Source organism: Denticeps clupeoides, unplaced genomic scaffold (assembly GCF_900700375.1).
Source record: "Denticeps clupeoides unplaced genomic scaffold, fDenClu1.1, whole genome shotgun sequence".
Classification (NCBI taxonomy): domain Eukaryota; kingdom Metazoa; phylum Chordata; class Actinopteri; order Clupeiformes; family Denticipitidae; genus Denticeps; species Denticeps clupeoides.
The window spans coordinates 592,230-617,420 of record NW_021630047.1 but is presented as its reverse complement, the minus strand read 5'-3'; the positions used below and the strand labels follow the sequence as shown (position 1 = coordinate 617,420).

The 25,191-nt window shown below is 46.5% G+C and overlaps 1 protein-coding gene across 1 annotated transcript; it reads left to right on the top strand.

The window, feature by feature from the left end:
* Positions 1-185: 185 nt before the first annotated feature.
* Positions 186-24,957, top strand: LOC114781539 (pleckstrin homology domain-containing family G member 1-like). The gene is made up of 17 exons (XM_028967976.1): positions 186-309; positions 13,750-14,198; positions 14,379-14,479; positions 16,248-16,317; positions 16,656-16,702; positions 17,133-17,283; positions 17,647-17,778; positions 18,287-18,469; positions 18,599-18,694; positions 18,939-19,025; positions 19,380-19,413; positions 19,504-19,638; positions 19,720-19,742; positions 19,820-19,999; positions 20,070-20,183; positions 20,261-22,502; positions 22,580-24,957. The coding sequence occupies exons 1-17, from the start codon at positions 234-236 to the stop codon at positions 23,542-23,544; spliced, it is 5,085 nt and encodes a 1,694-aa protein (XP_028823809.1). The 5' UTR covers positions 186-233; the 3' UTR covers positions 23,545-24,957.
* Positions 24,958-25,191: the final 234 nt, after the last annotated feature.

The window sequence follows — 25,191 nt, the reverse complement described above, 5'->3', positions numbered from 1 at the left end:
ATATGGTATTGGTTTTGATTTATGATGCTATATCCTTTATGATAGGATTTATGATGCTATGTATCGTATGGTGAGATGTTTTCATGTGAACGCAGCGGTCGCGGCGTTTCTCGCGAGATTTACTCATCCTGACAGAAACGCAGAACCTGACGTGCGGGCGGCCCGTTCGACTCCGAAGTTTGTTTGTTAAGGAGACGCGGCGCTGTAGGGGTCGAAAATTAAAAGACGACTGCATGAAGTCGATAGTCTCGGTAAATCCTGGGCATCCAGCCGCTGCGGGACTCAGTTCGTCCGTCGACGGGACTGCAGGTAACGCGGTTCTTCCAGCGATGTCCGTAACTCAATTCTCATTGGTTCTTCCACGTAAACGCTGAGCTTTCCTGTGTTCTGATTGGTGGTTTTTTTAAATTCCTGGTTTTATTGTAAGGTTGACAGACTACATTTTGTCGGTGGTAACCGGATTGGATGTGACTGTGAATCTGGTCAGATGATCCTGGGATGTAATTTACACTTCAGTATGATGATCGTGATGTGTGCATTTGATGTGAATGTTGATGCCGTGTGTGTGTGTGTGTGTGTGTGTATATAGAGATAGAGACTCCCAGTGTGTCTTTAGTGTGTGGTTTTTCCTCCTGAACAAACCTGCTCCTCTCTGTGACCCCCTGACCTGGTCCTCAGCAGGCACTCAATGAGAGGTCAGAGGTCAACCTCTGCTCAGCAGTGAATGGAGGAGGATGAAGAAGGACGGGACGGGATTCTCACGTGTCTGAATGAAAAAGTTCTGATTAGGGCCATTCCTGTGTTGGTTTCCACACAGTATGAGTGTCTCCAGCGGGACTGTCCCTGTCCTTGTCAATGGACATGAAACATACATAAACACTCACAGTGTACAAAGACACACACACTCTTCATTGTAAGAGACATGATTTGAGGGTGTTTGAAGGTCGTGTTTAAGTTCTTGACGTCCTTCAACTCTTCTGCTCAGGCTAACCTAGTTGAAAAGAAATTCTGTCGGAAAATGGGTGAAGAGATTCTCTCCTTCCATCCTCTCTTCCTCCCCCTCCCCTTCAGATCTGATCATTTATTCATTAATACGCAGATTAAAAATATGAAATTAGGACAGACTCCTGCAGGAAAGCAGTGATGTGTGGATCATCGCCCTCTGTTATTTAACCTGAACAGCCGTCATCGCCACCAAACTGAGGTGGAGAGTAGAATAAAGTATAAAATGTGATGTTGGTCTAATTCTCACACAGTTTAATACGTTTGCTGTAATGTGTAGAAATCCATTTATTTCTTTATAGGCTCGTACCTGGGTTAAAAAGACTCACATAGACACACACACTCTCACCAGGTTGTTGAGTGACACGGAATACGGGCATTCCATTCGTTCCGGCGCGTTTAATTAGAAATTCCACTATGCCAGGTACACACACACACACACACACAGAGCAATACCATCCTCATGCACATAGTGATATATACACATTTTCTTTAAAAAACTGACGTGATTGTCATTGTAAGACACTGCAGCGCAGCACACGGCGACACCGCGAAACGTGTCCTCTGTATTTAACCATCACCCTGAGTGAGCAGTGGGCACCATGACAGGCGCCCGGGGAGCAGTGTGTGGGGACGGTACCATCAGCAACCTTCCGATTACGAGTTTGCTTCCTTACCCGCTAGGCTACCACTGGCACATTTACACTGAATCACACTCCACAAACTCTCTCTCACACACACACACACACACACACACAGACAGACAGGTAATTGAGTGGTGTGTGTGTAGTCCGGTGGGACTGAACCAGACCAAACCAGCAGCGTGAATACAGATGGACTGACCGACGAACATTCATGTCTCACCTGAGACACCTGAGAACACCGTTACACACACACACACACGGTGTACAATACGGTGTTTGTTCTCCAGATGGGATCAGGGTTTGGTGTGGAGATGTTCGATATGACCTGCTTTATGGTTCAGGGCATGTGGGCGTTGCAGCAAGGTTGGGTGTGGGTGGAGCCTGGACCAAGCAGCACTTCCTGTGCAGGAGCATCTAATAGGAGCAAATTCCACTGAAAGCACATAACATGTCACTGTTCATCTACACACTGTCACACTGTCCAGGTTTTCTGGCTTTATCTGGACAGTCGGTAAGTATAAAATCAGAATCAGACAACTTTCTTGCTTATATAATGACTGCCACAACACACAAGGACACAGAGAGACACAACAGTAAAATAAAATATCCCCACATAAATGGCCTGTGTGTTCCACTTATTTTTATCCACGGAAGTGAGCGATTTACTGCATTTGGCAGAGCGACTTGCATAACTGCTTTAAATATCCATCATTGAAAAGGGCGAATTCCAGCTGCTGGTCATATGCTGGGAATATGAAAAGCGCCAGCAGCACCATGCAGCAGGAAGTAAACACGTTGAAAAACAGTCACTTCCTGTCCATCAGAGGAAACAGTGTCCCCTCCCTCCCGCACTGAACAAATGGAGAGTGAGCTCTGTAATGTAGTGTGTGTGTGTGTGTGTGTGTGTGTGAGAAATCCTGTTTATGGTATTGAAGGTTGCAGGAAATGAAATAATGATAGAAGGACACAGGACATCTTGGTATTGCGTGTTGTGCTGGATGAAGAATAAAGAGGTGAAAGGTCAACAGCAGCTGGTCATGTGACCTTTTTCACGGTGATGAAGGTAGAGGCCTGTCAGTAGCTCTTTTCTAGAGCTGGAGTCCGCGGCTGTCGGGATTTCCTGCACTTAATTTCTTAATGTGGCCCTCGGCCCTCGTCAGAGTTGGTGTGACTCTGGAGTGGAAAGAAAGTGAAAGTGATTGTCGTTGTGATACACAGCACAGCACCCAGTGAAACGTGTCCTCTGTATTTAACCATGAGCAGTGGGCACCATGACAGGCGCCCGGGGAGCAGCGTGTGGGGACGGGACCTTCATCAAGGGGACCTCAGTGGCACCTTGGCAGTTCGTGATTCAAACCGGCAACCTTCTGAATATGGGGCCACTTCCTTAACTGCTAGGCCACCACTGCCCCATCATGTGTGTGTGTGTGTGTGTGTGTGTGTGTGTGTGTGTGTGTGTGTGTGTGTCTTTCCTTTCCTTTCCCTCATTTTCCCCAAGCAGGTTCCTATATGTCTGGTATTACACTAAACTGTGACCTTTGCCTGGGTCTTCCCCTTCCTTGGTGTCGTGACAGCTGTGAATACATTCCGGATGCTCTGTGTGTGTGTGTGTGTGTGTGTGTGTGTGTGTATGTTTGAATATATATAGTTTAAGCATAAGGTCATGTGATTTGCAGTAAATGCCTTATGGGATCAGATATTCCAGTCAGGATCCAGTGATCAGATGAGATAATAAGTATAATAGATAATAGATGATGAGATCTTTATTGTTTCGATATGATATAGTTTCCATTACACTCTACTAAAAAGCACATTAGGATTAGAAAGCACTTCTGTGTTTATTGTCAAGTTGATAAAAAGTGTTTATTTGGAACAATGAAAAGGGCTACTAGAATTCCTAAAGAACACTGTGTGTGTGTGTGTGTGTGTGTGTGTGTGTGTGTGTGATTGGGCAACAGGTGGTTCTTGTTCTTTGAGGCTGATTTTGAACAATAGAAGCCCACAGCTGGGTAACTGCTGTTCGCTGCCATGGCTGTGTGTGTGTGTGTGTGTGTGTGTTCTTATGGTTTTGTGTATGTGCATATGTGGGTGTGTGTATTCCCTGTGGAACAAAGAAATGTGACGCTGGAAATTCCTATAGAGAGAGTGTGTGTGTGTGTGTGGCCTGTCATTGTCTTCCAGATCTGCAGCAGATGTGGCTTAGACAATGAGCTGCAGAAATAAAAGGAAATGTTGTATAAATAGCTGTGTGTGTGTGTGTGTGTGTGTGTGTGTGTGTGTGTGTGTGTGTGTGTGTGTGTGTGTGTGTGTGTGTGTGTGTGATCTATGGTTTTCACCACTCTCCGCACTTCCTGAAGTTGGAATATTGGTGTTATATTGGTGTTTTGAGAGTCGGGGTGTTAGAAGAGAGTGTTAGTTGAGTCGGGGAACCAGGGTACATTTGCCTTCACCTAAGGACCCCAAATAAACACACATCACACACACACACACATGTATGTATAAACAGACAAACAGAGTACAACCAAAGCAGGCTGACCCAAAACTTTATAGCTCCTCCCATTAAATCCTACTCCTCCAATCAGCTCTGTCCTTGCTGCCTCCCCACTTCGTCCCTGTCGTCCTAGTTCTTATATTCTGTGACAGCACCTTGGGGAGTGTGTGTGTGTGTGTGTGTGTGTGAGAGAGAGAGAGACAGAAAGTGAGGGCCTGTATGTCTCTGATGTCCCAGTTTATTGACACACTTAAACTGAAAGTTCCTAAAGCTTTGGGCAGTAGAGACTGGTGCATTGGGAGAGCGGCAGGGCGGGGCTCTGGGGTTAAAGGTCATGTTGATGTTTGTGGTGAGGTTGAGGGGTTCCTGAGTTCATATTTAGGGTCTCAGAGGGTCTTTCAGATGAATCTCTGCACAGCATTCAGTGTGGGAGAGAGAGAGAGTCTTAAAGAAGAACGTTAAGAACAGACAACCATTCGTTACACAGACATGTGGCCTCATGTTTAATGTGTGTGTGTGTGTGTGTGTGTGTGTGTGAGTGAGAGACACCTGTGTCCTTATGTCTAATATGTGTGTGTGTGAGTGTGAGAGAGAGGGAGAGAGAGACCTGTGCACGCGTGTGTGTGTGTGTGCGTGTGAGTGAGAGAGAGAGAGAGGGAGACCTGTGTGTGCGTGTGAGTGAGTGAGAGAGAGAGAGAGAGAGAGAGAGAGGGAGAGAGAGACCTGTGCACGCGTGTGTGTGTGCGTGTGAGTGGGAGAGAGAGACCTGTGTGTGTGTGTGTGTGAGTGTGAGAGAGAGGGAGAGAGAGACCTGTGCACACGTGTGTGTGTGTGTGTGTGTGTGAGACATGTGGCCTCATGTTTAATGTGTGTGTGTGTGTGTGTGAGTGTGAGAGAGAGGGAGAGAGAGACCTGTGCCCACGTGTGTGTGTGTGCGTGTGAGTGTGAGAGAGAGGGAGAGAGAGACCTGTGTGTGTGTGTGTGTGTGTGTGAGAGTGTGAGAGAGAGGGAGAGAGAGACCTGTGCACACGTGTGTGTGTGTGTGTGTGTGTGTGTGAGAGACATGTGGCCTCATGTTTAATGGTCTGTTTGTTCTCTGCCATCATTGCTATTGGAGTGTCCTGCTCAGTCATTACACACACACACACACACACACACATACACACACACATATTACTGTAGTTATCTGAGTGAATGTCATGTTTTGCTGTTTTCACTTTTGCTTCAGGGTTTTTATTTTCTTGAAGGGCGTCTGGTTCCAGTAAAGCAGCAGACGTTGGAGGAGATGAAGAGAAGAAAAATCCTTCTGCAGGTTGAGCTGGAAGATATTCAGGGGGCCTTTGTAGAATTTATATGTGTTTGTGTGTGTGGCTGTGCCAGTCAGGGCGGGGCTCTTCCTGCTCGCAAGGGTCTGATGCCCCGCCCCCTCCACCCTGCATTCCTGACCTCTCTCCCCCAACACACATTCATACTGAACACTGACTTCTAATCGTGTCACAGGTCACAGTTCAGCCAGACGGGTAGGACGACCCCACGTGACCTCAGTGTCGAGTTTAATCTCTCTGTACCTGTCCCGTCGCTGCTTCTCCAGGTCCATCTTCATTCATCTCCCTGTTCTTCCAGGCTCCAGACTCTAATGTCGAACACATGGATGCAGAGAGAGAGAGACCTCACGATATATATTTAGAGTCGAGTCCCAGCCCACAGCGTATTTATAACTCCTACGTCTCTACTCTTCCAAAACCTGCTCAGATCTACCACGATGCACGATGAATACTCTCATTCTCTGAGCTGGAGATCAGCCAATCAGAGCTCTAATTAAAACACCGATATTATGTCATTATTGAATAACCAGCAGTGATGTCATGCTGATGAAGGCATCTACAGGAAGCTGACTGGCTGAGCTGGGCTCCAGTATGATTTCAGTCAGTGATGTCATATCCTGTTTGTGTTCTGGACTTCCAAACATCCGGGCCTGGACTGTGGACAGGATGTGAGAGATTTCCTGCCGATAGGGTGACATGTTAATTGGAGGTCACCATTTACATCTCCAGATTTTCATCTGCAGATCTTCAGTCGGGCCGTGAATTAGCAGAGCTCACCGACTGGCCGAGTGTGTGTGTGTGTGTGTGTGTGTGAGTGAGTGTGTGTCGGAACTTCTAGTGCTGACTACAGCATGGACAATTTCAATCCCTGGAAGTGTGGGTCAGACACAGACTGAAGGGACTTTCCTGAGTGTGTGTGTGTGTGTGTGTGTGTGTGTGTGTGTGTGTGTGCATTTATCAGTGGCCAGTGGCACACGTACACACACAGTTTCTGCGGTTAATTAATTGTTTGTCTGATCATACAGCTGATCAGGAGTCTCGGTTACTCTGTTCCTCTTGTCCCCAAAAACCAACTTTTTTTGCTCCTCCCACTTGTGTGTTTACGTGTCTGAGAGCCGCAGCTGTGGTTTTTCGGGGTCTCCTATCTGTCAGCCTGTGTTCTTCAGGGTGACCCACTTCTTTTGAGGGGAGGCTGAGTGCCCTTGACACCCCGCCCCACCCCCCTGTGTTGCAGTGTTGGCTGAGGTCCGAGTCTCACTAACACAAAGGGATAAGTGCATACATGAAATGTGTGTGTGTGTGTGTGTGTGTGTGTGTGTGTGACTCTCTCTCTCTCTCGCTCGCTCGCTCGCCGTGTGCTCGTTGTGACTGCAGCGCTCGTCTCAGAGGCGTAGAGACATTGACAGGGACACACTGGACCACCCCACTGCAGAAGATGGAATTACGTTTTAACTGGATACGTTCCCACAGAGCAGCCACTGGAAGGACTGGAAATAGAGGATAGGGACACGCAAGTGAAGGTAAAGTTTTACTTTGGGACGGGTCTGCTGAACATCCGTTTCATCCCAGTGTGACAGGAGTTTTTCAGGGACTGGATTTTGTGGGTATTTATGTGTGTAATGCAGGGAAGTGATGTGTTCAGGACTTGTGGGGACATTTTGTTTTCCTGCTCTGGTTAATTGACTCAGGAGAATAATTGAAGGGCAGCGCTGAGATGATGGTGCCCTGGGTGGACACTAATGACAGGCTAATGCTCGTCTTTTTGGGTTGGGTAATCAGATGTCAGGCTGTGATCCCTCTGAACAGCCTGCTACAGACATATTCACTACTTTACTCTTTAGTTTCAGTTGTGTGTGTGTGTGTGTAAAAACCCAATCGAGACGTACGGTGTGTGATTTTGAGAAATCTGTGTTGTTTCTGTGTGTGCTCGATGTTCGCGTTGTATATAGTTGATAATGTTCACACGTGTGTAGAAGGTTGTGTGTGTAGAAGATGTTCAGTGTTATAAGTCCTTACGTGCATCTGGACATTGTTTATGTTTTATGGAGTGTATCAGGGAAGTAGACCCACAAACTCACATACACAAATGCTGGACTTATTCATTTGCATAGAAATGCACCAGACCAACCACCAATAATCATTGGACTTTGCCTCTTCAGGTGTGTGTGTGTGTGTGTGTGTGAGAGAGAGAGAGAGAGACAGCAAATCAGGCTGATGCTCTTATGGTTCTCTCTCTCTTTCTCTCTCTCTCTCTCTCTCTCTCTCTCTCTCTCTCTCTCTCTCTCTCTCCCTCCCTAATTGCTCTGTTGGAATTTGACTCTGCTTGGACTGCAGGACCGACATTCCTGGACGTGTCCCGGCAGTGGCGTGGGTGTGTGGGCAGTTGTGTGTGTGTGTGTGTGTTACTGTAGGATACAGTATACACCCTAATTTCTTGTGCATCAGATGAACTGTTCATCTCTCAGGTTCTCTTTTCCAGCCTTGCTGTTCCTGTCCCACCAGTAGTTGCTGCCATGTGTGAATCCAGACATGCAAATCTGATAAAATAACAGCTGGTGCGCAACAGAGCCACCAGATTGATCTAGAAAGCAAAAAGGAGCTAAATCAAACAGAACACATACCAATGATAACAGTAATATTATTATGACTATTGGTTTGAAGAAGCAGTTCATAGCTGGAAGAGCGATGCTGCTTTTAAGTGTGTGTCCTCATGCAAATGTGTTCAACTAATGCAAATCCTGTCTTTATGACCGGCAGACATGATTGACCTCACTGTGTGTGTGTGTGTGTGTGTGTGTGTGTGTGTGTCCTGGAAATTAATGAACATCCTGAAAAAAGCAAGTATTGCTCTGGGACAATGTTTCCAGTTATGGGTTGTTATGAGTAGTTATAAGTGGTTATAAGTGGTTATGGGTTGTTATGAGTAGTTATAAGTGGTTATAAGTGGTTATGGGTTGTTATGAGTAGTTATAAGTGGTTATGGGTTGTTATGAGTGGTTATGGGTGGTTATGGGTGGTTATAGGTTGTTATAGGTTGTTCAAACCCGAGCACATCCCGGGAGACTACTGAATATAGATGGATTATTATGATCTATTATAGTTCTATTATTATGAAAAGCTGCTTCACAACCCAGTTGCTGATGACGTGGAACCTGCTCCGGTACAGATACTGCTGCAGTGTAAAGATCGCATTCAGCAAGGCAACTTTAGGGGCAGCGGTGGCCCGGAAGGAAGCGGACCCGTAATCGGCACCTGTCATGGCTGCCCACTACTCACTCAGGGTGATGGTTAAAAACAGAGGAAAACATTTCGTTGTGTACTCCATGCTGTGCTGTGTATCACAATGACAATCACTTCACTTTCATGTTGAAGCACTGGATTATGGGATCTGTATTTTGTGTTTCATATCGCCGGGCTATAATGATATTTCTATATGAAGTTTGTATCTCATTGCATGTGGCCCAGGCCCGCAGGTTTGACAGCCCTGATGTAGGATGTTATGAGTAGTTATGAGTTGTTGTAGGTTGTTTAGAGTAGTTATGAGTGGTTATGGGTAGTTCTAGGTAGCCCATGAACCACAAGACCCAGGTTCAAATTCCACTGAGCAAGACACTTAACCCTGAGTTGCTTCAGGGGGACTGTCCCTGTAGTCAGTAGTCAGTAGTTAGTGGCTGTAGTCAGTAAGTTTCAGTCTTACTGACTAAGTTGCTCTGGATAAGGGTGTCTGATAAATGCTGTAAATATAAATGTATGACTGGTTATGTACCATACTCTACAGTGGTTAAGGAAGCGGCCCCGTAATCAGAAGGTTGCTGGTTCGTATCCTGATCCGCCACTGAGGTGCCACTTAGCAAAGGACACATTTTGTTGTGTGCACCGTGTATCACAATGACAATCACTTCACTTTCACTTGTGGGTAGTTCTTGTTATGAGTAGTTGGTATTTTATAGGTTGTTGTGAGTAGTTATGAGTGGTTCTAAGCTATTATTTGGTTGTTGTGAGTGGTTATAAGCTATCATTGTTTTTTGTGAGTAGTTATGAGTGGTTATTGGTTGCTATCAGTAGTTACTAGTTGTTATTACTTGTTCTAGGTTGGTTAATCAGGCCTGGTTGAGTTCTGTGGGAGCTTGGGTGCCGTTTCTTGGTGGAAGTAGAAGTCTGTTTCGGGGGTGGTGGCCTAATGAATGACGAGAGCATCACAGGTTCTAATCCTACTTACCATCGCTATGTCTCTGAGTGTCACTGGCCCTGACCATGTTACGTCATTAATCTTTAGTGAATTTTTCTATTTTGTCTTAAACTTTTTTTTTTCTCACTCTCACCCACACACACACACACACACAAGACTGTTCAAACAAAGGAGTGGGAGAGTATTGGGGGCTGGGTGAGCTTTATGTGTTTGATGCTTCTCAGACTATTGATCCAGGGTTAGACACCCCGCTGTTTTGAAATGCCGTGTGTGTGTGTGTGTGTGTGTGTGTGTGTTATTCTCCTGCTGACTAACAGAAGTATCTCAGCTCGTATAGTCCTGTCGTCTCTCTCTCTCTATCTCTCTCGCTCGCACACCCGTTGCGTTGTGTGTGACGGAGCAGGTTCTGCAGTAGCCTGTGGAGCCCTTTGATAAATCAGACTCTTTGTTTCCTTATGAAAGACGGCTGTGCCAGTGAAGGGGCGGGGCTAGAGTGTGAGGGACCGAGGGAGGGAGAGAAAGAGAGCGAGAGAGAGCACGTCTGGACTCTTCAGGGTGTTTCAGACGTATTAAAAGAGAGAAGTCCTTTACCACGCCACGCACGTGGAAGGCTGTGTTGGCGGTAGCTGGAAGATGCAGACGGAGCTCCTGCTGGATATACAGCTGCTGAGTGCTGGGCTTTTCTTGTGCGTCTAGATCCGGACAGAGAGCTAAACATGCCCACCAGTAAGACTGGAAAACCTTTTTTTTCTGTGTGTGTGTGTGTGTGTGTGTGTGTGTGTGAGAGCGAGTGAATGGTGAAAGACGTTTCTGTTGCTGAAAAGGCTCTCAGTGCACAAGTGTCTGTGTGTGTGTTTTAAATCTGACTCTGTCTGGAGAGTGATTGAGTGTGTGGGTGTGTGGGTGAGTGTTTTGTTGTTGTGTCCAGATTCTGTCCCCCCTTCCTGGTCTCTCACTAGTGACCCAAATTAGTCTCCCAGGGTCAGTGAGATGGGGGTGGGGGTGATTGTTACAGTTCCGAGCAGCTCGGGGACAATAACCCCCCAACGCACACACACACTCAGAAGAAAACTTCCAGCACTGTGCAGACCAGCACTTTGGGTGTGTGTGTGTGTGTGATTTTTTGGAATATCTGTATATATAAGGTTTCTCTGTGTGCATATGTATGTATACGTCTGTGTGTGTGTCTATTTAAAGTGCAGGTTAGGATTTCTCCCGACTAAAATGTGCTGAAACCCAATCAGGGACCAGCCATGGGTCAGTGTGTCGATGTCAGGGGGCGGGGCCTCTCTGTTTGGTGTGAGAGGGAGGATGATTGGCTGAAAGCGCAGCATCATGTGAAGTCAACACTTCATTAATGGTTCCTGACCGCGCTGATTTATTTCTGTGTGTGTGTGTGTGTGTGTGTGTGTGCAGGTTCTACTGGGTTATTTTGTGTATGAAGGTGTGTTCTGTACATTTGAATATAGATTTTTGTATTTGCATGTTATTTGTCTGTAAATAATCAGTCGTGTTGTGCTGTGCTGTGGTTCCAGTTCAGCGTCTACACCTTCTTCTTATCCTGTGATGATCAGAGACATGTGAATTCTGAAGAGCATCTGGAATACATCAGTCAGATGATGGTGAAAGTCCGATTCAGGACATGTGAAGGTCACCTGAGATCTCAGAGTGGAGAGGAACTGTTTTGTTGAACGATGAACTCTATATTTCCTCTGTGAGCTGGAGTCAAACGTCAGTAAGATCAGGGGGATAAGGATATTGAGACAGAGCGGAGAGGAGGATGCTGGGATACAGAAGAGATGGAGAGAGCCTGACCTCCACCTTTTACCCTCATTACCAGCATGTGTTACTGCGATACAGACAGTGATGTTCAGAAGAGAGGAATTCTTCATCCATCTCACCACCACCACCATCATCATCGGTGCTGCAGAATATCTCTTGGTGGAACACTGTTGGCAATGGACAATAAACTCCAGTCGTCAACCGCTTCCTTCAGATGAAATACTCCTTTATAGTGCAGCAGTAGAATTTGTGATCCTGTGTGTGTGTGTGTGTGTTTCATGTCGTGTCAGAAGTGTGAAGGTAATCCTATTGGTGCAAGATTCACTCCAGAACAAGTCTGAGCCCTCCTTCGGTGTGAAATGGATCAGTCATGGTGTGTCCCTCCTCCCGTCCTCATGTGCTGCAGCTCAGCAGGATGTGTTGATTATGATTTCGTAGGTGAAGTGCAGATGTGGCACAAGAACATGCGTCTTTTCATGAGGTCCACTGGAGTCGAGAGTTGCAGGATCAAGAAATGAGGGGATCAGAAAGTGGCAGAGTGAAATCTACTTTCTGCTCTTTCTCATCTTTCTCATCTTTATCATCCAGAAGGTCACAGTAACGCGTCCTTCAGTGGCTCCTCAACCCAGCGTGTGTCCCAGGAATGGATTAGATCAAGTTGAATGACCAGAGGCTTGTTTGTTGGGGTGAAAGGGGCTGGAAACCCCCAATCTGGCAGCAAGACCCTACTGTTTCGACTGCTTACACACGCACAGAGAGACACACACACACACACACACAGACGCAATAATTACGCGTGGTGATGGAAGCTGTGTCAGCATATTCTGGTTTTGGTGAGACCCATGACATACACACTGATGTGTGTGTTTCAGGAATGGTGTCACTGTCCACATTACTGTGTGTGTGTGTGTGAGTGTGTGAGTAGTGTATAAGTCGGAGCAGAGGATTTAAAAAAGAGGGAGTGTCCAGGCCGAGAACAGTACCCAGCCTCGGCCCATTGTGTGTGTGTGTGTGTGTGTGTCTGCTGAATGATGTCATTCAGAGAAAGTCTCTCCCCAACTGAAGGGGGATTTTTGGGTGGAGGAGGGAGGGGGTTTAATCTCTTATCCCTCCTCCCATCTACATCTCATTCGGGGGAAATGTGCGCTGCAACAGCTGAAGCTTTGTGTTACAGAGAGAGTGTGTGTGTGTGTGTGTGTGTGTGTGCTACCACAGTGGTGGTATTTTACAGGTTGCCATTTCATGCATGTTTATGCAAAAGTCTGTTAGAGGCTTGGTTAGTTTGAGACAACAGGTGTCCTTGTGTGTGTGTGTGTGTGTGTGTGTGTGTGTGTGTGTGTGTGTGTGTGTGTGTGTGTGTGTGTCCTATTTTCTGCTCCAGTTGGAATGTTTTGGAAGGTTTTAGAATGGACACACCCATGTGTTGATTTAGAATATTAGCATGATAACTCTGATCACGATCAGAATCATGGTGCTAAATACTGACGCACGGTTCCGGTGATTCCGGATCGTTCTAGTGAGCGCGGGTTCTAGATCAGACTTGCTACTTGTCCTGCATGGTGGTTCTGTTGCCCTGAGGCGAGGCCATGAAGTCAGACGGAGATTAAACTTGTAACTCGCAACAACTTGTTCTTTACAGCAAATCAGCTGTACTCACACACTCACACACTCACACACACACACACACACACACACACACACACACACCAGGTGTTGTGTTACCACTTTGCTTCCTCCTTGTTACACTCTCTCCTTTTGAAGTTCAGACTTGTGCAGGACACACCCAGGCAAATCTGTGTGTGTTTCACATGCAGACAAACGTTCACACTGAACATGACTCCCATTCTGGGCGTGTGTGTGTGTGTGTGTGTGTGTTGCTGCCCTCTGGCTATGTATTTTCAGGGTTTTTGGGTGTTAGGGTTCAGAGGTTATATTATTATTGTAGTTCAGCCAATCAGATCCAAATAGGATCAGTACTGTCAGTCCGTGTGAAAACACACAACAGGAAGTTACTTATTGTCACAAAATGAAATCAGACCTGTGTGTGTGTGTGCGTGTGTGTGTGTGTGTCTGAGAGAGAACACACACTCCAGTGTGAATTTTCATGATGATTTCAGCAGACCAGCCATCTTCATTTCTGAGGGCCAAACCTTCCATGTTCAGTAACCTCGACCAGTTCAGCTAAATGTACATTAAATCATGCAGGAAATAAAACAATAACAAGTGAAATAGAAAAGCAGAATAAAGCATATTCTAATGAGACAGAACTTTACAGTAAGTTCTAATGATGCCGACGTTTCCTTTTTCCTCCTCCAGAAGATTCCTCATTCTCTTCTGATGCCCTCCCTCCATTACCAGAAGTCTTGGCTGGACGGGTGGTCCTAACTCCAACGGGTGTGTCCATTCGAAGCTCCGCCCGCTGCTACAGCTCGTCCGTTGTCATGGACTCCCTGCATAACAGCGACAGGCCCATCAGCTATGGCTCCACATCCTCTTCTGCGTCTTCGCGGGACAGCCACTGCTCACTGAGTGGCCGGCCTGTGCTCGGCCCCGCCCTGGAACGTGATGCCGGAGCGATTCGATTGGAGCTGGTGCCCGCCCGACAGCTGGACTGTGCGGATCAGGACAAGGAGACGGCGGAGCCTGTCGATACTAACACGGCGCAGACGCCGCAGGGCGTGAAGGTGGCGTACGTGGACCGGGTGGTGCAGGAGATTCTGGACACGGAGCGGACCTATGTAGAAGACCTGAGGAGCATCGTACAGGTGGTCAACCAGTGTTCACACACATGTTCCTCTACTTTACGTTACCCACAATTCCCTTTGATGTAGTCCATACTCAGTTTTTAACAGAATTGGCAGGTGTAAAAGTAAAAGAATGGTCTCTCTTCCTCTCTTTCTCCCTCTCTGTCTGTCCTTGTCCTCTCTCTGCCTCTGTCCCTGCAGGATTACCTGGACTGCATTATTGATCAGTCGTCTTTGCTGCTTGGTGAGGAAGACAGAAGTTCTCTGTTTGGCAACATTCGAGACATCTACTGCTTTAACAGGTTAATACACACACCACGTAACATATATACACTGCTATTAATTTTTAATGCATTGTTCTGATAATTCAATTAAAGATCATTCTGATATAATTCTGGAATATTAATATGACGTTTTTCCAATGATTTTGTATGATGAAGGAAAATAATTTAATCCTGCTACACACTGTCCACTACTGCACACTTACAGCATCAAAAAAACAATGACACTAGTCAATTAAGAAGGTTGCCGGTTCTAATCCCGAGCCAACATGGTGTTTTAGTGTGACGTCTGATTGGTACTGGTGATGGTTTTAGTGTGATGGTTGATTATTACTGGTTATGGTTTTAGTGTGACGTCTGATTGGTACTGGTGATGGTTTTAGTGTGATGGTTGATTATTGCTGGTTATGGTTTTAGTGTGACGTCTGATTGGTACTGGTTATGGTTTAAGTGTGATTGTTGATTATTGCTGGTTATGGTTTTAGTGTGACGTCTGATTGGTACTGGTTATGGTTTAAGTGTGATTGTTGATTATTGCTGGTTATGGTTTTAGTGTGACGTCTGATTGGTACTGGTGATGGTTTTAGTGTGATGGTTGATTGGTACTAGTGATGGTTTTAGTGTGACGACTGATTGGTTTTAGCGTGGCTACAGATGATTACTGGTGATGATTTTAGTGTCACTACTGATTTGTACTGGTTATTGTTTTAGTGTGATGGCTGATTGGTACTGGTGATGATTTTAGTGTGACGACTGATTGGTGCTGGTGATGGTTCTAGTGTGATTTCTGATTGGTACTGGTTATTGTTTTAGTGTGACGTCTGATTGGTACTGGTGATGGTTTTAGTGTGATGGCTGATTATTACTGGTGATTGTTTTAGTGTGATGGTTGATTATTACTGGTGATGGTTTTAGTGTGACGTCTGATTGGTACTGGTGATGGTTTCAGTGTGATGGCTGATTATTACTGGTGATGGTTTTAGTGTGATGGCTGAACCATCACCAGTACTGATTATGGTTTTAGTGTGATGGTTGATTGGTACTAGTGATGGTTTATGTGTGACGACTGATTGGTTTTAGCGTGGCTACAGATGATTACTGGTGATGATTTTAGTGTCACTACTGATTTGTACTGGTTATTGTTTTAGTGTGATGGCTGATTGGTACTGGTGATGATTTTAGTGTGACGACTGATTGGTACTTGTGATGGTTTTAGTGTGATGACTGATTGGTGCTGGTGATGGTTCTAGTGTGATTTCTGATTGGTACTGGTTATTGTTTTAGTGTGACGTCTGATTGGTACTGGTGATGGTTTTAGTGTGATGGTTGATTGGTAATGGTGATGGTTTTAGTGTGATGGTTGATTATTACTGGTGATGGTTTTTGTGTGATGGCTGATTATTACTGGTGATGGTTTTAGTGTGATGGCTGATTATTACTGGTGATTGTTTTAGTGTGATGGTTGATTATTACTGGTGATTGTTTTAGTGTGATGTCTGATTGGTACTGAGGAACAAGAGGAACAGTGCTTTACTGAACACCAACACAACATATTTTCATATCTCTGTTTTTAGAGTTGAAGCATAGGCCACACACACACACACACACACACAAAGAGTATTTGTCCCGGCCCACAGATGTAAAGTGAAGGTGAGACGAGTCGGATAATCTGATCCTAGTTCAGTAACTGTGATCTAATGCATGAGGCACCAACACTCCAACCCCACCCCCCAACACACACACACACACACACACACACACAAATATAAGGTGGTTTTGTGTGTTTCAGTGCCCTTCTCCGTGACCTACAGAAGTGTAACGCTGATCCAGCAGCCATTGCTGAGTGCTTTGTGGCAAAGGTAATTGTCTCTCTCTCTCTGTTTCTCTCACACACTTAGACATTATGACAAATTATGACTAACTGAATAAAGTCTGAGAGCAGTTTCAGGTGTGTGTGGGGGCTGAGTTTTAGTAAACTGAAGCTCCTTTTACTTCTAAGAACTTTGATGTTCAGGGAGGCAGAAGAAAGAGGAGAGAGAAATGCTGAATTAGGGAGGAGGGAACGAGGGATGAAACGAGAGGAGTGATTTAATCAGACTGGCCGAGATCTGACCTAAACCACAGAGAGAGATTTACTGACTTTTCTGTAATATACAAGTGCATACACACACCAACACAAACTTTTTTCACTTTTCAGAGTGAAGATTTCCACATCTACACCCAGTACTGTACCAACTACCCACGGTGAGTAGCTGTGTGTGTGTGAGAGAGTGAGAGAGGTATAGAAAATGGAGCTGTCACTCCCTCACACAGCTGGTGGCCCCAGGGTCACACACACACACACACACTAATCCACACTAATACAGTAGGGGGAAATGATTACTAAATTTTGTCACTACTGATTGTCACTACTGATTGTAACCCTGAGTGTCTCCAGGGGGGACTGTCCCTGTCACTACTGATTGTAACCCTGAGTGTCTCCAGGGGGGGACTGTCCCTGTCACTACTGATTGTAAGTTGCTCTGGATAAGGGCGTCTGATAAATATAAATGTGAATGTAAATGGGATCAAATAATTATTTCCACCATACGAAGAAAGTCTTCATTAGTCTGTCCAGCACATGTAGTGGCCGGTGAGATGGAGTGTGTGAGTGTGTTTGGATTCTCTCTCTCAGCTCGGTGGCCATGTTGTCGGACTGTATGAGGAATAAGTCGGTGGTGAAGTTTCTGCGCGAGCGACAGGAGAGTCTGAAACACTTGTTACCGCTGGGCTCCTACCTGCTGAAGCCAGTACAGAGGATCCTGAAATACCACCTGCTGCTGCACGTCAGTACACACACACACACACACATATATACACACATATACATACACACACACGTATACACACATATACATACACACACACACACACATATATACATACACACACATACACGTATACACACATATACATACACACACACGTATACACACATATACATACACACACATACACATATATACATACACGTATACACACATATACATACACACACATACACACACACACATACATACACACACACATATACATACACACACGTATACATACACAAACATACATATACACACACACATTCACTCACATATGCAGAGTTATTACTTTGAGAACATGATTTCTGTGTGTATGTGTGTGTGTGTGATCAGGAGATTGCAAACCACCTACCGAAGGACACTGAGATGTATGATGTGGTTCTGGAGGCCATCGACACGATGCAGCGCGTTGCCTGGCACATAAATGACATGAAGAGAAAACATGAGCATGCCATTCGTTTACAGGTACACACACACACGCACACACACACACACACACACACACACACACACATACTTTGTTCTGACAGAAAGAAGGAGATTTTAAAGCAGTCCAGGACACCAAGAACAACCATGTCATTTTTAATATTCATATTTCTAATATCATGATCTAGTGTTCTGCTCCTGTTCTGTATTGAAACCATGTTCTCTACAACATGGTAAAAGCAGATTTTACCCACCAGCCCTGTAGTCCTGGTATTGTTCTATATCACAGTCACTCAAATACACTACACCTACTCCTTCCCTTCATCATACACATGCTTCCATAGCACCTGTAGGGTGGTCCATATGGAATTCAGCTTTAGAACATGCAGCAGAGGAAGAACTACTGACAGCGTCCTCCCAGTGGAGTTCTGGAATTTTCTCTTTATTTCTTCAAGCTCCTCCCTCCCTGGTTCCAGTTCTGCGGCACGGTGCAGGCCTGAATGCCTGAACCCCCTCCCTGCTCCTCACCCTTTTGTCTGTATCTCAGGAGATCCAGAGTTTGCTTACTAACTGGAAGGGGCCTGATCTGATTGGCTATGGGGAGCTGGTGTTGGAAGGAACGTTCCGGATCCAGCGAGCAAAGAGTGAGAGAACGTTTTTTCTATTCGACAAACTCCTGCTGATCACCAAGAAACGCGATGAGACGTTCACGTACAAAGCACACATCCTGGTGAGAATGGACACCAGACACAATTGACATATTTTTATATTTTATCTGTGAGATGTTGATAGTGAGATCCTCTACTGAGTCGTATGTAAAGCCGTGCAGCCATATTTACTGTAACCCGTCTGTCCCCAGTGCTGTAATCTGATGCTGGTGGAGCTCATCCCTAAAGAACCCCTCAGTTTCAGCGTGTTTCATTACAAGAACCCCAAACTACAGCACACTGTGCAGGTAACTGTAACACACACACACACACACAGAGTAATATCTCTCACCACAATACAAATGGTTTTGCTTTAATTGTTATCCTTGGGGCTGTTCCCACAGCACAGAGTGGAATGTTGTGCCTTTAAAACCGTAAATCTAACGGCTTGGGAAATGGCTTAGAACTGAGCACATGCCTACATGTCAGGGTGTGGCAGTCACATGACAAAGCCAGATGACGTGAGTTAATGCGTTCGTTTCTGCGTGTCAGGCCAAATCCCAGCAGGATAAGCGTTCCTGGATCCTCCACCTGAAGAGGCTCATCCTGGAGAACCACCCTGCCAAGATTCCAGCCAAGGTTGCAGCACATTCCACCTCCGCCCAATCCCACAAACAGATACTCCTCCTTAGCTGGCCGCTGTGGGGCCGGTGTTTGCAGGAAGTACACCCTTGGGTTGTTATGTTAGGCGTGTTGGGGCGATTGGATTTGGTGACAGTTACGTTCCTAACCCATGAAAGACAATTACATGGATCATCCTCAATAGACGAGGGCCGCATTAGAGCGTGCTTCCCGCCCCGGGCTCCAGCAGTAGCAGTGGTGATGGACGGTGTGTGGGAGAGTTCTAGAATAGTTCCCACCCACCGTTCATTATCAACTGATAAATAGTCATATACATATAATCTTGTTGATGGTTTTTTCTGCTCTGTGCAGGCTAAACAGGCCATACTAGAAATGGACGCCGCCAGTAAGTCTTCACCTTCACCTCCCCCTAACGGTGCAGTGTGGTGGAAGCCGTGTGTTATTGTGAAATGTGGATAATTCCATCTCCATCTAGATCACCCAGGATTTCACTACAGTCCAGATGAAAACAACAAAAGCTCCAGTCACGCCAAGGAAGGGCCCTCCCCACGGCGGGTCCGTAGGAAGTCGGAGCCATTATCCAAACTACTGAAGAATTCCAAACACAGTGGTGTGTAGATGCTCCCGTGTGTGTGTGTGTGTGAGTGTGTTTTTGTTGTGTTGTAATGTTTTTATTCTCCTTGCACTGCAGTGGCCAGTCCAGATGTCCAGAAGGTAATCATCCTGACGGTAGAAAGACACACAGGACAATGAATGAGCAGATGAACAGTTCCTTCTGTTTCCAACACCAGCGCTCCAGTCTGGGAGCAACCCTGCTCAGTCCCGTCATGCACCTGGGCTCGATTGGACGTTCTCGAAGCCTTGTCAGCCAGTCAGAGGACTCGTTGGATCCTGGTGACCATGGTGACCTGAGTGACAGGGAGGAAGGGTCTCAGCAGCAAGATGCAGATGATGAGGACGACAGTGGACCAGTGAGTCTGTGAAAACGTTTAAACTGGGCTGCATGACGTAATTGGAATCAAATGATGTGTGTGTGTGTAGGGTTCAGGGAAAAGGCTGAAGGTCCCAGGAAAGGGCAGCAGGAAGCGGCTGAATCCTCAGGTGTCTGTGGACAACATCGACCGCTGGAGAGAACATGGCCACACTGACCTGCAGGTGAGAAAATCTACAGGAAAATGACATGGAAACGTATGAAACGAATCAAATTTCACGCACACGATCTCTCTCTACAGACCGCCAAAGAGACTCTACAGATGGATTCTGGCCACACCCCTATCCTACGAGTTACACACCCTTTACAGGGTGAAGGTGACACCCACGTCACTGTCCCCAACATTTGGGCTGACCACAAGGTGCGCCGCGCCATGTTTCCAACCCGGCAGCTGACAACTCAGATTGATGATGAAGAGGACATCTATCAGATGTTTGTCCCGACTGAGCCTGTTGGTACCGAGCAGGAAAGTGATCGTGAGTCGAACGAATCGTCTGGACACCCCGGGCGACCATGCAGTTGGCATGTGGAACAGACGCGGATGCTGCAGTTGGACCACCATGCCGTGGTGGGCAGCAAGGTGCTGCGCAGGGCCAGTAGTGTCGATCCAGCCACCGCCATGCCAACACATCGTGAGCCCGAATCTTCCAGCAACGAGATCTCCGGCTCGTCCTCAGCAGAGCAGCTGACCCTGGATGATGTTGAGAATGTCTACGACAACATCAGTCTGGAAGAACTGCAGGCCATGGGCCTGGTGCGGCGAGAATCTGATGTGAACCGGCCAGTGTCCTCTGAGGACCCAGGTCTCAGCCAGTCCTCCACAGGCACTAGTCATTCCTCTGCAAATGAAAGAAGTGCACCTGACGCATGTGACTTGCAGATTGTGGAGGAGGAGAACATCTATGACACGATAACCTTCATTGTCCCCCCTCTGCCATCACTGTCAAAAGAGGTGAGAACAGAGAGAGGACAGACTGGGTTCATGCCTGACACTGGCCCGGCCACCTCAAAGGAGAGTTTACTGCAGCTTGAGGAGGATGGAAAGGGTGACTGCTCACATCCCAAGAAAACATCACCGCCGGCCATCATGAAATCGGGCTCAGAGAAGACAGAATCCACGTCAGAGAAGGTGGATGAAATCTGGAATGATCTGGAAAACTACATTCGGAAAAATGAGCGCAAGGCTGATAAGCTTCCTGCTGCATTCCCTGTTGCGGGACATGAGACTACATCAGTGGTGTCACCAAGGAAGAAACAAAACTCTAAGGCAAACACATCAAAAGGCAACAGTGTGTCAAAATCAAAGATGACCACCCACCCACCTTCTCAGCCTCCACCAGCCAGAGCTGCCAGCCCACCTCTGACCTTTAGAATCCCAAAACTCAAGGTTCCTCAGCTCAGTCGAGAGCCTTCCTTCGAGGTGGATGATCCCCTGTGCGTGTCCTTCCCTCCTTCACCTGCCCCTGTTCCTACAACCCCACAAAATCCTGTGCCCTCTCAACCACTTCCCTCCTCACCTCCAGCTGTTCAAACCCTCCCCACAAAACCCCCAGTCCCTTTAACGCCCTCCTCAAAACAATCACAATCCCAGTCCCTTCCACCAAAGACTACACCTCCACAAACCCATTCCCAAAAAACCATCCAATCCAAGCCACTCCCTTCACAGCATTCACCTTCTCAAACTGTCTCACCTAAACAAGCTCCTCCACCCAAAACTGCACCTTTTCAACCTCTACCTGCCAAACCAATACAATCTCAACCCCTCCCTGAACAACCAGTCTGTCCTAAACCAAACCAATCCCAAACCCACAGTCCCAAAGCTCAAGCTCTTCCCCTGAAACCAGTCCAGTCTCAACCTCTTCCTCCAAAGCTTTCTTCTCCACAACCTCTTTCACCCAACCCAATTCAATCTCATTCCCTCCCACCAAAACCTTCACCTTGTCAGTCGCTTCCCCCCAAACCCACCCCATCATGCTCTATTTCCTCTGAAGCAATGACTGGACCTCAACTGGTCCCTTCCAAAACAAACCAGAGTCTTCCCCCCATTCCCTCCATCCAGGTCTCTCCTGCTATTCCAGAACCTCCCCCAGTTGGCACAGTTAAGAGCATACGAAACAAGCTTGCCCGCCTCAGCAGTGGCAGTTTCCGGATGGATGATGATTATGATGAGGACCTAGAGAGTCCTCGGGATCCCCCACCACCCATCCACCGAGAGGAGCTCCAGACCCTCTTCCCTGGCCTTGATGCCTCTCTCTTCCCTTTCCTCAGTGAGGCTGGGGACCAGTTCCTAGATCTGGGCGATAAGAGCCGAAACAGGGTCTTCCTTATGGCACGCCAGTACAGCCAGAAGATCAAGAAGGCTAATCAGCTAATGAAGATGAAGAGCATGGACGTCGAGCCCAGCTGTGCACGTAACACACGCTCCAAATCGAAGGACCTGGCAGACATTCTGGAGGAAAAGAAGCAAGGAGGAGCTGCCATAGGTAAGACCTGTAGCCCACCACATTTTCATTTCAACTTAATTTGTCTCCTGGTCTAATTGTCACCTTCTGTTGGTCAGGGGCAAGAATAGCGGAGTACTCCCAACTCTATGATCATGTTATATTTAAAGATTCCCAGAAGACCACGCCCAAGGGGCCAGGAGGACGCCCTTCTCCAGGACTAGCGTCCTCTCCATCCCTTCCTGAGTGTTCCATGTTAGATGATGACTGGCTGAACAGTATCTACAGTAACGGGCAGCTGGCCAGCACCCCGTCCTCAGCTGCTGAGGAGTCTGACCAGCGACCCCAGAGGCGACTTGCCAGCACAACATCTGTCCCATCTTTCCAAAATCTGCTGCAATCACCCTTGGCACAACCCAGTCAGCGCTGGAGTGCTTGTGTCACCACACCCACTACAGAAGACCCAGACCACATCTACAGCTCATTAGGCCCAAGTTCCTCCTCCCCAAAGATCTCACCTTATGGCCGTTGCCAGTCCTCATCCTCACTGGCCGATCAGCTAGAGAAGGAGAACGGTGGAGGGAATTGTAGGTGGGACGGACCGAAATGTCACACGGCCATGTCCCCTGGCAAGAGTGGCTGTGGTCTCGGGGCTCGGCAAAGCAGCCTGCCAGAGTACCCTTCACACTTCAGCCTTTCTCCTGACCCTGACCTCACCCTGCGCGACTCCCAGCAGGTTCTGCTTCTGGACAGGAAGTTGCCGCTGGGGACGCTCGTGGCCACCCGGAACTACCTGGCTAACTTCAAAGACAATGGAGAAGATGACGATTATGTCGAAATCCGCTCGGAGGAGGAGAGCAAGCAGGAACAGTGCAGAACGGCAGGTGATGGCACCCGCCTGGTCCAGACTCAGAGTCTTCCCTGCAGCCCGGCCAGAAGCTGCCATGGGGCGGCAGGAAGCGTGGGCGGCCGCAGCCAACTGAAGGATTATGTGTGGCAAGACCTGGAGGACACGTCCCAGCCCAACATTGTCCAGTCCCTCCGCGAGAAGTTCCGGTGTCTGAGCTCCAGCAGCTTCGCCTGAACCACACTCCTGAAGCTGCTGCCGAGCATGGATGGAATGTGGTGTCTGTAGTGGCAGAACATGCAGTTGCACTCTAAACTAAGAATACTAGTGTACAATAATGACAAATGACTACATTTATTACAGCCGGTGTAGACTAACTAGAACCGGACAGATATATGTCAAGTACGCCACTGCTACTGCAGCTCTAATCATCTGAAATTGCCTCAAGAGCGCCCCCTTCGGGAAGCTGGACTGTGTCTGAGGTCCTCGGCTTGAACCGTGTAGTGAAGTTCAGTGTTTAGGTCCCTTACAAGCATTAGGATTTATGCTCTAGCAGTGCATGCCCTCACCCGGCACACGTTTTGTAAAAAGTACTTTTAAACGGGTTTGTCACCTGGTACCTACCCTTATTAAATATTTCCGGTATTCTTTGAGCTTTTAAAGAATAAGATAAAGAATAAGCCGTGAATGTTCCTCCACAGACATCTCAGTGGGCTTTGATCATGTGAGTAGAGATGTTGGAAGAGGCGTGAAGGTGCTCCTCAGCGTGCTTTTTAGATACAGGTTCTTGTTTTTATCAGCAGGCCAGCTCCGAGCTTCACCAGCCTGCCTGTAGACGTATACGGGGTAAGTTGTAGGAACTGAATTAGTGACGCAATTTTAATTTTAACTTATTTTTAATGAGGGACCATGCAGGTCTGGATGAAGGTCTGATATACATTTCTTTCTTCTTCTTTTTTTTATGAAACAAGATGCATCGTACACACTTTCTGAACTGCTTCCTTGCGTACACACGTTCACATTTGGCATTTAACACACACACACACACACACACACTTCCATTCAGCCAAGTGTGTAGTTGGTGAATGCTGACAGAATTCAGGGATAAACTAGGGACACGGGCACTACTGGACATGAGCTGTTCACCCACCTTTTCATGTACAAACATGCACAATTCACTAAAAATGATGACAAAAGCATTATTCTGCCCATGTGGAGTTTTTCTAGATTGTAAATTTGAGATTGAAAAGGATATTTATTTAACTGTTAATTTTAGGCACTACAATGATGAGCTTACTGTGAATGTTAAAGATGTATTTTTCCTTAAGCACTGCTTATCGTCAAAATAATACCTGCAAAATGCAAATACTGCCAGTATCGTGGCCTACTGTTTCTACTGGTGGAAAGAGGTCCCATGGAAGGTTTTTTCTTTCATTTGTACATTTTGTTCGAGTGTCACTGATGAAAATTCGCACTCTTTCATCGCATTTGCCGTTTTTTGCACTTTTTTTGTTTTGTTTTTAGCATTTTGTAAAACCATTTGTAAAGATGTACATTTTGCAAGTATATTTGAGTTTGCCGCTGGTTTTAATTTAAATGTTCTGGGTTTTTTTTAACTGCCTAGTTGTCATTGCTCAAGGAAAATGTATTGGAGGCAATAAATAAATGCTCAATTAAAATCTTATGATTGTCCTGTGAGTCTATTGATTTAACAAATATTCACTGATGAGAAATATTGTTCATTTGATTTTCATCATTCTAACATGCATGAATGGGCAGAAAAAAATATATATTGAAAATTCAATAAATCATGCTGCAGACATTTGAGTATGATGGATAGATCAATAGATATTTTATTGATCCCAAGGGGATTCATCAACATTC

Coding starts and splice junctions, on each gene's coding strand:
- LOC114781539 (XM_028967976.1), top strand. CDS start 234: ATGAAGTCGATAGTCTCGGTAAATCCTGGGCATCCAGCCGCTGCGGGA. Junction 17,284..17,646: donor AATACCACCTGCTGCTGCAC/GTCAGTACACAC, acceptor GTGTGTGATCAG/GAGATTGCAAACCACCTACC. Junction 22,503..22,579: donor GCAAGGAGGAGCTGCCATAG/GTAAGACCTGTA, acceptor TCTGTTGGTCAG/GGGCAAGAATAGCGGAGTAC.